Source organism: Zootoca vivipara, chromosome 4 (genome assembly GCF_963506605.1).
Source record: "Zootoca vivipara chromosome 4, rZooViv1.1, whole genome shotgun sequence".
Taxonomy (NCBI): Eukaryota; Metazoa; Chordata; class Lepidosauria; order Squamata; family Lacertidae; genus Zootoca; species Zootoca vivipara.
Genome location: NC_083279.1, coordinates 7,436,103 through 7,449,027, shown reverse-complemented (window position 1 = coordinate 7,449,027; position 12,925 = coordinate 7,436,103). Strand labels below are relative to the sequence as shown.

The 12,925-nt window shown below is 41.4% G+C and overlaps 1 protein-coding gene across 1 annotated transcript in view; it reads left to right on the top strand.

The window, feature by feature from the left end:
- KLHL1 (kelch like family member 1) overlaps nucleotides 1-12,925 on the top strand; it is a 141,427-nt gene that overhangs the window by 36,105 nt on the left and 92,397 nt on the right. The window contains exon 4 of the mRNA XM_035116455.2: nucleotides 7,079-7,275. Coding sequence (XP_034972346.2) covers nucleotides 7,079-7,275 — 197 coding nt within the window. The remainder of the gene's footprint in view (nucleotides 1-7,078; nucleotides 7,276-12,925) is intronic.

The following is a 12,925-nucleotide window of genomic DNA, read 5'->3' as shown; positions in this document are numbered from 1 at the left end:
GTATGTTATAAAAAGAGTTTGGGAATGGAACTTGCCAGGAAGCTTTTGAAGCAGACTCTTTGACACACTCATACAGATGAATAAAGCAACTACATTTGCAATGGTTTCTAAAATAGCACCATTGTATAATAATTTCCATTGCACTCCTTTTGTTCCACCTAGCTATTTTAAGGGTTTGCAGAAATTGAGAGAATGGTTTTTACAAAGTTTTAGTTAAATCTGGTGCCTTCTAATGTTTTAGATGGCAGATACAGGAAGAGGTCAGATTACACCTTGTATATTATTATTATTATTATTATTATTATTATTATTATTATTATTATTATATTGTCCTTTGTACAATGTGCTGAGGGAACAATACATGGTTTTGAGCTGTGGCAGAATTCAGGAGCTATTCAGGAGCCAAGGTTCTATAACACTTATTTGGTATGTTGTCACATTCTGAATTCCAATGATGTGTACTTCTGATGGTTATGCTATAACATCAAACTGGTGTGAAGAAATGTAATATGGAGATTGCAGGTTGAATTATACCTTTGCGTACCTTGGCCCACTTGCTGGGTTATAGGAAGAATTTCTTAGATGAGGGTGGCAAAAATAGAGGATGCAAGAAGCAGGGAAACAACAGATGGCTCAATTATATATAAATTCCGTGAAAAAGATGGACTGAAGTCTGACAAAATGAACAAACAATATGTGTTAGAAATAGAGGAAAAATTGCAGTTCTGAAAAGAAATGAAATTTATTTCTTTATTTCTGGAATCATTATAGGTATCAACATAAAAATATTTTGATATCTTTAATTTGCTTATTATTTTAATACCGAGTATTGCCAAATGTAATGAGTGACTTCTGTTAATGAATATTTATGGAAGTGTCTTCTGTGAAAACAGTAAAATATTTCATAACTTGTTTATACTTAGTGCTTATCAAGGTGACACAAATAACATTAGTATTCATAATGGGATTGTGTCAACAAAATCCTGCCACCCAAACACTGGTTGTAAACTTGCTAGTAATGGAACTGTAATGCAGAGATACATGGAGTTTGCTGAACTTCCTTTTTATGATTTTGTTGTAAACATTTATTGATTCTGAAAGGCCAAGACTCTGTAATACTTTAAGGGGCCCATCATTTGCTTTGTATTGATAAAAAAAATGTATCTTTGGTTGCATACAAGTCAACAGGACATTAATTTAAAGCAGGCTTGCACAGATTATTACCAACCAAATTGAATGTAGGTCACCACAATGTATGGCAGCTTTTCCAAAGCTGGAGAAAGTCCCTGGGCCTGAGGTTCATCACCCCTGTGCTATTAAGGTAGTGTGGTACCTCCTGAGGTTATAAATATCAGTCTGCTTCTCTCCATAATATAATGACTCTTCACTGTACACCTATTGGCTGTCCAGAATCCTTGTAAAAGGAAAGGCATTCTCACAATATAGTGTACTATAGCCACTTTAAGAACACCTCAGTCACTTACAACCCCTCCCCTCCTCCGTTGTTAATCAAGCCGAGGACAAACATATTTGATTTGTACTGTCTGGAAACAATCTCCCAGGGCCACCCCCACTTCCTTTATAGCAGGCGTGGGGAATCTTTGTCCCTCTAGATGTTGCTGAAGTACAATTCCAATCAATCCCAGGAAGCATGACCAGTGGCCATGGATGGCAGAGGTTGTAGTTCATCAATATCTGAAGTGCCAAAGGTTTCCCATACCTGGTTTATGAGTTCTTTAAATCCCAAGTCTATAAGTGCTTGGGCACACTAATCCTGCCTTTCTATGTTGCTGAGTTGTGCTGCTAATTCGCCCCTCTAGTCTGTTATTCCCCTGAGTGCTCCCCAGGCAACTGAGATGATCTGTCTCACAACCTGAGATAATCATCCTTTTTGTTGTCTTCAAAGAGGTCCTCAATTTAATCATTCTCCTCTCTTCTCTAACCCAATGTCCCAGCCTTTTTTCTCATTTCTGCAGCAATCCCACTCTTCCACCTTCATCTTGTTCAGGCCAAAGCCTGTGCATGTGTGCCACCAGCTCACTCCATAATCTCTCCTTCCCCCATCTCTCCCTCAACATCTCTCTTTCTCCTAGGAAATCCTTGTAATTTCCCAGTTAATTTCTGTTTCAGTATTCTTTTAGTTAAAAACTTTAATTTTTTTAAAATCTATGACTTGTTTCTGTTTCTCCCTTGGCAAAGGCTAAACAATCTTAATATTATGCATGCTTGCTTCTTTGTATTTTGGTTGCCATGCCAATAGGACCAGACCCCACCAGCCTGACATCATGCTATCCATGGCTGGAATACGGCCAGAGTTACATTGGAAAGATTTCCCAACGTACCATTTGAACTACATTTCCTCAAGCATTAGTATTCCAGAAGAACTTAGTCCCTGAACATAGAATGTTAGCATGCAGATGTGTAGAAACATGTGTCCTGATGGTTTAACATGGTTTAGCACTATGTGGATGAGCCTTCATGAGCCTGAGCAAAGGCTTGCATGCTATTCTTCCTCTCCCCACTCCCCAATAGTGCATCAATCCAAACTTATGTATAGAACCAAGGCAATAGGATTTGCATGTTTTTAAGGGTACAGAATGTGCCAGCAGAGCCTGTTCACAGGAACGCTGCACAATGAATACTCAGGTTGGAACTAGCAAGTGCAGTCCCTTTTCCTCCCCACACAGACTTAGATTTATATAGATATATTGCCTGGTCAGGTCTTTAGTGAATGGTGAAAGACACACAAAGAGGAGGAAGTAATAAAACTAGTATTTTAGTATATCTTTTTCCTAAGTATTTCCAGTACAGTAATTTTTTTCTGCAATCTCTTTGATTACTTTAATACACATATACTGTAGTCTGGCAAAACTGAAGGCAAGATTACCAAATACATGTGAAGGATACTTGCAGGCAACCTTTTCAAGATTTTGTCTGAGAGGAATCTGTAATTACCTATCAGAGCTCCCAACTGCTGCCAAGAAGTTTAAGTGAGGTACTCAATGATAGCACAAGCCACAGGTATACCCATTTCACATCTGTCTCATTTCCCCCCAGATTATAAACATTGTTTTAGCCCCTTTTAATGATGTATTTGCATTCATTTTACCCTGCTGTGCTTTCATACATTTATCCATCCATTCATTCATTCTTTCTCTGTATCTGCAGGTGCTGTAAAAGAAGTTCATTACTGTACACAAGTCACTCTTTCTCATGCCTCATTGTCATTTACTATTCTACCCAGTGGACGTGGGGAAACAATAGGCACTTACAAATCTCTGGAACTGTTCACTGCCGCCACTATATTGGTAATAGACTTCTCACTCCTATCATCCATTTCATAAATAAGGGCGGTGGGACAAAGCACTGGTTCAGCTGCAGCTCACAGCCCATGTTGAAATTGTTGTGTTCACTGTGAGGTGATGCCCCCTCGCCCTGGCTTACCACTGCAAGGTGAAGGACCCATTCACACAAGCAGTGTACTGTAATGTCAGAGAAGGAGATTAATGGAAGATTCCAGTTCCTCTTCATTGATTAAAAAAGTCACAACACCTCCCACCAATCATTACAATGACCGCTTGTGAGACTAGTTACTTGTGTGGTAAGTCATTTGATTGTTGACTACAATAGTTCTTATCCCTGCTTCTGTAGGCCTTATATGAGTCATTGAAAGAAGACTAATTTAGGGTAGAACTGTAAATTTCCTCAACAAACCAAGTTTGTTGTTCTAGTCAAGTTGTCCTAGTCAAGGACTTTTAAATACGGGGGTGGACAGCTGAACTTTAGCTGTGGGAAGCTGAGCATCATACTTGTGATTAGCCTAATTTATGCTGTAGTGATTAAAACTAAATGATTTCTCGGTAATTGCAAAAAATTGAGAAAATTATTAATATCTGTGAGTACTCAATAGGTTTACTTTCTTAACATGCCCAGTACACATTGTCACTTTGCCTGACGTGTATCTCTCCCCCCCCCTCTTTATTATACCCAGCTTTAAAGCCTTACTGTTACAAAACCATTTACACACACACACACACACACACACACACACACACACACACACGTGTGTGTTTGTGTGTGTGTATGTATATAAATTAAACATATTGGCTCTTATCTAGCTAAAATTGTTTCTGACTGTCATGTCCACACCAATGGAACATGCCACTTGGCTGACTTAGACTTTGGGCTCACCCAGACTTCCTTTTGTGCTAGGCACAGGTCCAGGCTTTAAAGCTACATGTTCAAGCAGGGTTTTGTTTTGTTTTGTCCTGGAACTTTCCTCAGCAACACTCACATTTTACCACTGAATTGGAGCAAAATGCAATCAGGTGTTCCGTGGATTGACGTTTGCTCAGATTTTGGGGTAAAATATGGGTTTTCCCAGGAAAGGCACTGGAACAAGAAAAACCTGCTTGGAAATGGTTCTTTAAAACATGGACCTGTGCCTGGAAAGCATGTCGCAAGTATGCATGAGCTATTTATTCTAGGAGTGGGGTAGGAGAGCTGAACATAATGCCAATATATTTCACATCTAGTTACAGGTAGGTAGCCGTCTTGGTCTGCCGTAGTCGAAACAAAATACAAAATTCCTTCCAGTAGCACCTTAGAGACCAACTAAGTTTGTCATTGGTATGAGCTTTCATGTATCTGAAGAAGTGTGCATGCACACGAAAGCTCATACCAATGACAAACTTAGTTAGTCTCTAAGGTGCTACTGGAAGGAATTTTTAAAATTATATTTCACATCTGGCAACCAATCCACAACCATTTACCATAAGTAATGTATTTAGTGTTAACTCTGAAAGTGTATACTTGATTCTGACCAAAGTAATCCCCCCCCCAAAGAAAATACACACCAGGAGGCTTAGTTTGGTCAGAATCAAGTGCATACTTCCAGAGTTAACATTACTTCTGGTAAATGAGCCACCATAGCTGCTAGAGGGCAATGAAAATTTGTGTTCCGTGCTTTTTAGACACTACCAATTTACTATCTGAAACCAAAGGAATGCATGGTTTGCCATATGTGATTCCCCCCCCAGCTCTCCTACCCCACTATAGAGAGTATGCATTTGTTTTTAAAATGAATAAAAACATGAACAGCATGAGCCCATTCACTTCACTTTTTTAAAAAAATTAATGAAAAGCTAAACAAAATGAGCCAATTTACTTCATTAATTTTTATAATTAAAATGAATGGAAATTGAAATTAGGAATGAAACAAATTATATATATATATATATTGGATTCATTTCCCCATTTGTTGCAGTTGAGATGAAAAAATGTAGCACTCTGGAACAGCCTTTATATAGGCCAGAGAAAGGAATACTGATGAGAGGAAGGTGGAGACAGATCATTAATATACATTAGGAATTATTTAAAAATGAGAAATATTTTGTTCCATCTACAGTTTGGTAGGTCTGATCCTTTGGAGGGGGAAAATCATCCCAATTGTATGCAAAACACAGACATTTCAGGCCGGACAAGAGGATCTGGGTCTCCCGTTGAAAGCAATGGGGAGATCATTGCATGGGTGACTTTTTCCATTGCCTCTAAAATAGGTGTCTTTTACCCAACCTGTCATAAATTTAGCAATTCTGACACCTTGGAAGGTCCATCTGCTTAAATGGAAAACACCTTACATACAGGTGTTTAGCTGTTTCTCCCATTCAAAGCAACAGAATGTGTGCCTTTTATATGGCCTGTTTGTGTGCCTCCCCCATGTAAAGTCCGAAGGGTGGTTACATGAGAATGGGCCTTTTCTGTGGTGGCTCCCTGTTTGTGGAATGCTCTCCTCAGGGAGACTCTCCTAACGCTGTCATTATATATTTTTAGGTGCCAGGCAAAAACTTTCCTCTATGGCCTTTAACTGTCTGTGGTTTTTCAGAAATGGGTGGGATGTTTTCAATGTATTTCTTTTGCCATTTTGTTTTAACGTATCTCTGTGTTTTAGTGGCGGTGTGTTTGTCAGTCTTGTAAGCCACTTTACTTGCCCTGTGCAAGATAAAGTGATTGTCAAACAGAATAAGAATGTGCTATCAGTTTGGCTTTTATTTCCAGTATCCTGTTGATGACATAGTTACTTTGAAAATGTGTAGAAGATTAGAACCCGTTTCAGCCTTCTTAATCCACAGTCATCACAATTCCCTTCAAAAATGTGTTGACCATTCATAACTTGCTTCCCCAGGTGACATGCTGCATTCATCTGAATCTGCAATCACTTTTTAAAAAATATTTTTTTATTATTTCTCTATCCCACTTTTCCTCCAAAGACCTTAAGGTAGCCCCCCCCCCCTTCTATTTATCTTCACAGCAACCGTAAGATGGAGGTTAGGCTGAGAGACTGAGCTTCCTGGTTGAGTGGGAACTAGAACCCAGGTCCTAGTCTGACACTCTAACCACTACAGCACACTGGTTCTGGTAAGAACCTACATTAGTATGATGTTTGTACCTATTTTATTATTGTTACCGCTTGGATTTACAATGAGTCCACATATAGACTCAACGTTGCCTCACTGGACACACAAGCTCTCGTGGTTAAAGACTGTAAGTTGATTTAGCAGTTACAGTACATGCTTTTGAATCCATCTAGTATCAACTTTATCAATCTGATGAAAACAAAGCTATTATGGTGTCAGTCCTCCACCCAGTGAAAGAAAAATCAGGATACCAATCTCACAGGAATAGATTACTCAATACTTCAAATGTATGATTTGTTTTATAGTGCAATGCAATATTACCACTGGGTAATATTGTATGCCAGATTCTTCTATACTGCAGTGAACCAGCTGTGCAATGCTACTCTTTTGGAGAACTGATGCCTAATAAAGGAGACTTAATTGAGGAGTGCAAAGAAGAAGGGGGCAGTATTAAATTTTCTTCTAAAACTTTCCCAACAGAAGCATGCTGATGGCTCAGTAATCGTGTAAAGTTCTTCTATTTTTCATCTGCTTTCATAATGGTTGAGCATTTCCCCCCTTTTGCTTCTTTGTTAATTGCAATTGCAATTGGCTCTATTTGTTTAAGTGATGCACACATATGGGTAGCAAAAATTGCATGTGTGTCTTAATCTCTTGTACAGGTTGCTTGGAACTTAAGGAAGATACCATTGAAAACCTCCTGGCAGCTGCGTGTCTCCTTCAGCTCCCTCAAGTAGTTGAAGTGTGCTGTCATTTTCTCATGAAGCTTTTACATCCATCTAACTGTTTGGGAATCCGGGCATTTGCAGATGCTCAAGGATGCACAGAGCTGATGAAAGTGGCTCACAGCTATACCATGGTAAGGCAGTTCAACATACCTTATCACAGGAAAGCAGAGGCAAAGGGTACATAGATTTCCCTAGCATTCAAATATTTTCTTATGTTTTTGTTTTGTTTCTTCATACCTTCTTATGCCGTATGCTTCATAGAAAATATTATAGACTAGCTGTACCAGGCCACGCGATGCTGTGGCTAAGTCTGTGAAATTGAGAAAAATGGAAAGAAAAAGTGGAAGTTCACCTGACCGCCTGCATGTTTCCCTGAGTCTCCAGCAGGACTGGTACCCCAAACCTGCCCCCCTTCCTCCTCCTACCTCGACTTGAGGCCTCCTGTCCCGGCGCCCCCCTGCGCCGCTCCCAGCCTCCTGTAGGTTGTCCCCCATGTCCTGTGGCGAGCTTGCGCCTTCGGTGACGAAGCATTTTGCATGAACCGGTTGGTTGGTCGGAGGCGGCTTCGGGTTCTCCTGTGTAGGTGCAATGTCCGGGAACCTCGGAGGGTGCGCCTGCGCAGGAGCACCTGAAGTCCCCTCCAAGTGACCGAGTGGGCAAGGGAGCGAGGGTGTGGTGGGCAGAGTGGCTCTGTGGTGGGGTCTCTGATGTTGCGGCTAGGGCAGGAGGCCTCGACAGGGAGATAGGAGGTGGAGGAGGAGGAGGGGGCAGGTGGGGGGTGTCGTTGCTGTTGGAGACTCAAACATGGAGCCGGTCAGGGGTCCGGACATGGGAGGTACGTATTGTGTGTCTGTAAGTTAGTGGGGGTGGTGGTGGTTGTGAACATTTATGGTAACGCAAGGGTGCAAGTTTTATATCCTGATTCCCTCCCCACCCCGGTTCCCAGCAGAGTCGTTGGAGGAAAGAATGTGGAGGGGAAGAATGTTCTATAGGATCTGTTCATTTGAAGTCCAACAGATGGTGCTATTGCTACACAAAAGTATATGGTGTCTGTTCCTTTGACGACCACCGGAGGGTGCTATGTTTTGTTAGACAAAATCATGTTTTTACCTGTGACATGTGTGACATCTGTATAATCTAAAGTTATGCAAATACTCACACATTGGAATGAAATGTTGTGTCAAAATTTGAACGCAATCGGTCAAGCGGTTTCGGAGAAAAGTCATCGCACACAAACATGGACATTTTATATATATATATATATATATATATATATATATATATATATATATATATATATATGATTGCAAAACTGTAGCATTAAGAACTAGATAGTTTGATTTATCCACTATCTGCTCATTCAAATGGTTATATGTAACAGACTTACTGGTATTTCCTTGATTGAAATTTCATGTCCTTTATTATTTTACTCCTTGGTTAGATAAACCTGTGTGTCCTGATTTGGTGATTTCAAAGTAGGCTTATCTCATCCCAATTTAATATATATGTTCTTTCAGCCAAGTTAATAGAAAAAGTGTAATAATAACCCTTTGTGGGCAGCTGCATGGGTACAGATAGAAACCGGCACCATTGTATATTGGCATCCCAGTTAGATCCCTTTGCATCTTTATCTTATAATAATAATTTTCCATTATTCTCTCAATGGATTCTGGCTACTAGAAATTCTGACACAGGAAGGGCGAGGGGGGCGGGATTTTTTCCCCCAAAGGCTCCCAAGAGTACTGTGGAGAAATGCTATATATATGTGTGGGTTGGGTTATGTTTCTGTTGAAAAGGAAGATATGTTATGGAACCTCTCTTATACCCATGATGCCCTGTTTTGTTATAACATGACAAGCCTGTTAACAGTGGTTGCTATGTGTACATCTTCGGCAGGGGAGAGAGATTGATTGGAGGTTTACTAGGCAGGGCTCAAATCAGGCAAGTTGCAGTTAGTTGAACAATTAAAACTCCATTGGGAGTTAACTATAGGAGAAAGACACTTGGAATTTGGACTGTTGAGGAGTTGCTTCAGGAGAAGAGGTGTGGAAGTAATTAGTGGGTGGTGCATTAGAATAAGTGACTTGAGGGGCAATGCCATTTAGAGGCAAAAGTCAACAGCAATAGCCTTGAGTATATACTCATAAGGTGCAAAACTCTCATCTGGCACCGTAAGTCACCAATATGTGTAGTATCAGTATATTTGTGTGTGTGTGTGTGTGTGTGTGTGTGTGTGTGTGTGAATCTATCTATTGGCCTATCTATCTGGAACCCATATTAACTTTATCCTGTGTGTGGTGGTGAAGTTCAGCTTGTCTTCAAGCCTAACCACGTGACTAGGAGGTTGTGTGAAGCTTTCTGGGTGAATGGGTGGTGGTGAAGGTATTTAAAATGCACAGACACAAGTGTTTGTGTGTAGATCAATGAGGCTGAGGCACCAGGATTCCTGACATTGTGGTGGTGAAAGTTCTCCACAAGACCTGATATACATATCAGTATAGCCGTGGGCCCCTTCATGGATCAATGCCTTGTCGTGGCGAAGGGGCTTGAATAACTCAGAGAAGCTATGAGCTATGCCATGCAGGGCCACCCAAGATGGACAGGTCATAGTGGAGAGTTTTGACTAAACGTGATCCACCTGGAGAAGGAACTGGCAAGCCACTCCAGTATCCCTGCCAAGAAAACTCCATGGACAAAGACAACAGGCATATAAAAGTTATGACGCTGGAAGATGAGCCCCTCAGGTCGGAAGGCGTCCAACATGCTACTGAGGAAGAGCGGAGGACAAGTACAAGTAGATTCAGAGCTGATGAAGCGGCTGGGCCAAAGCCGAAAGGACGCTCAGTTGCGGATATGCCTGGAAGCGAAAGGAAAGTCCGATGCTGTAAAGAAAAATATTGCATAGGAACCTGGAATGTAAGAACCATGAGTGGAGGTAAGCTGGATGTGGTCAAAAATGAGATGACAAGAATAAATATCGACATCCTGGGCATCAGTGAACTAAAATGGAAGGGAATGGGCGAATTCAGTTCGGGTGACTATCATATCTACTACTGTGGGCAAGAATCCCGTAGTAGAAATGGAGTGGCCCTCATAGTCAACAAAAGAGTGGCAAAAGCTGTAATGGGATGCAATCTCAAAAATGACAGAATGATCTCGATACGAATCCAAGGCAGACCTTTTAACATCACAGTAATCCAAGTTTATGCACCAACTACCGGTGCTGAAGAAAGTGAAATTGACCAATTCTATGAAGACCTACAAAACCTTCTAGAAATGACACCAAAGAAGGATGTTCTTCTCATTACAGGGGATTGGAATGCTAAAGTAGGGAATCAAGAGATAAAAGGAACAACTGGCAAGTTTGGCCTTGGAGTTCAAAATGAAGCAGGGCAAAGGCTAATAGAGTTCTGTCAAGAGAACAAGCTGGTCATCACAAACACTCTTTTCCAACAACACAAGAGACGACTCTACACATGGATATCACCAAATGGGCAGCATCGAAATCAGATTGATTATATTCTCTGCAGCCAAAGATGGAGAAGCTCTGTACAGTCAGCAAAAACAAGACCTGGAGCTGACTGTAACTCAGATCATCAGCTTCTTGTAGCAAAATTCCAGCTTAAACTGAAGAAAGTAGGAAAAACCACTGGGCCAGTAAGATACAATCTAAATCAAATCCCTTATGAATACACAGTGGAAGTGAGGAACAGGTTTAAGGATTTAGATTTGGTGGACAGAGTGCCTGAAGAACTATGGATGGAGGCTCGTAACATTATACAGGAGGCAGCAACGAAAACCATCCCAAGGAAAAGGAAATGCAAGAAAGCAAAATGGCTATCCAACGAGGCCTTACAAATAGCGGAGGAGAGGAGGCAAGCAAAATGCAAGGGAGATAGGGAAAGATACAGGAAACTGAATGCAGATTTCCAAAAAACAGCAAGGAGAGACAAGAGGGTCTTCTTAAATGAGCAATGCAAAGAAATAGAGGAAAACAATAGAATGGGGAAAACCAGAGATCTGTTCAAGAAAATTGGAGATATGAAAGGAGCATTTCGTACAAAGATTACCATAATCAAGGACAAAAGTGGTAAGGACCTAACAGAAGCAGAAGACATCAAGAAGAGGTGGCAAGAATACACAGAGGAATTATACCAGAAAGATATGGAGGTCTCGTACACCCCAGGTAGTGTGGTTGCTGACCTTGAGCCAGACATCTTGGAGAGTGAAGTCAAATGGGCCTTAGAAAGCACTGCTAATAACAAGGCCAGTGGAAGTGATGATATTCCAGCTGAACTATTTAAAATCTTAAAAGATGATGCTGTTAAGGTGCTACACCCAATATGCCAGCAAGTTTGGAAAACTCAGCAATGGCCAGAGGATTGGAGAAGATCAGTCTACATCCCAATTCCAAAGAAGGGCAGTGCCAAAGAATGCTCCAACTACCGCACAATTGCGCTCATTTCACACGCTAGCAAGGTTATGCTTAAAATTCTACAAGGCAGGCTTAGGCAGTATGTGGATCGAGAACTCCCAGAAGTGCAAGCTGGATTTCGAAAGGGCAGAGGAACCAGAGACCAAATAGCAAACATGCGCTGGATTATGGAGAAAGCTAGAGAGTTCCAGAAAAACGTCTACTTCTGCTTCATTGACTATGCAAAAGCCTTTGACTGTGTCGACCACAGCAAACTATGGCAAGTTCTTAAAGAAATGGGAGTGCCTGATCACCTCATCTGTCTCCTGAGAAATCTCTATGTGGGACAAGAAGCTACAGTTAGAACTGGATATGGAACAACTGATTGGTTCAAAATTGGGAAAGGAGTACGACAAGGTTGTATATTGTCTCCCTGCTTATTTAACTTATATGCAGAATTCATCATGCGAAAGGCTGGACTAGATGAATCCCAAGCCGGAATTAAGATTGCCGGAAGAAATATCAACAACCTCAGATATGCAGATGACACAACCTTGATGGCAGAAAGTGAGGAGGAATTAAAGAACCTTTTAATGAGGGTGAAAGAGGAGAGCGCAAAATATGGTCTGAAGCTCAACATCAAAAAAACCAAGATCATGGCCACTGGTCCCATCACCTCCTGGCAAATAGAAGGGGAAGAAATGGAGGCAGTGAGAGATTTTACTTTCTTGGGCTCCTTGATCACTGCAGATGGTGACAGCAGTCACGAAATTAAAAGACGCCTGCTTCTTGGGAGAAAAGCAATGACAAACCTAGACAGCATCTTAAAAAGCAGAGACATCACCTTGCCGACAAAGGTCCGTATAGTTAAAGCTATGGTTTTCCCAGTAGTGATATATGGAAGTGAGAGCTGGACCATAAAGAAGGCTGATCGCCGAAGAATTGATGCTTTTGAATTATGGTGCTGGAGGAGACTCTTGAGAGTCCCATGGACTGCTAGAAGATCAAACCTATCCATTCTTAAGGAAATCAGCCCTGAGTGCTCCCTGGAAGGACAGATCGTGAAGCTGAGGCTCCAATACTTTGGCCACCTCATGAGAAGAGAAGAATCCTTGGAAAAGACCTTGATGCTGGGAAAGATGGAGGGCACAAGGAGAAGGGGACGACAGAGGACAAGATGGTTGGACAGTGTTCTCGAAGCCACGAACATGAGTTTGACCAAACTGCGGGAGGCAGTGCAAGACAGGAGTGCCTGGCGTGCTATGGTCCATGGGGTCACGAAGAGTCGGACACGACTAAACGACTAAACAACAACATAGCCGTGGGACCCATGGGACATGGGTGGCGCTGTGGTCTAAACCACAGAG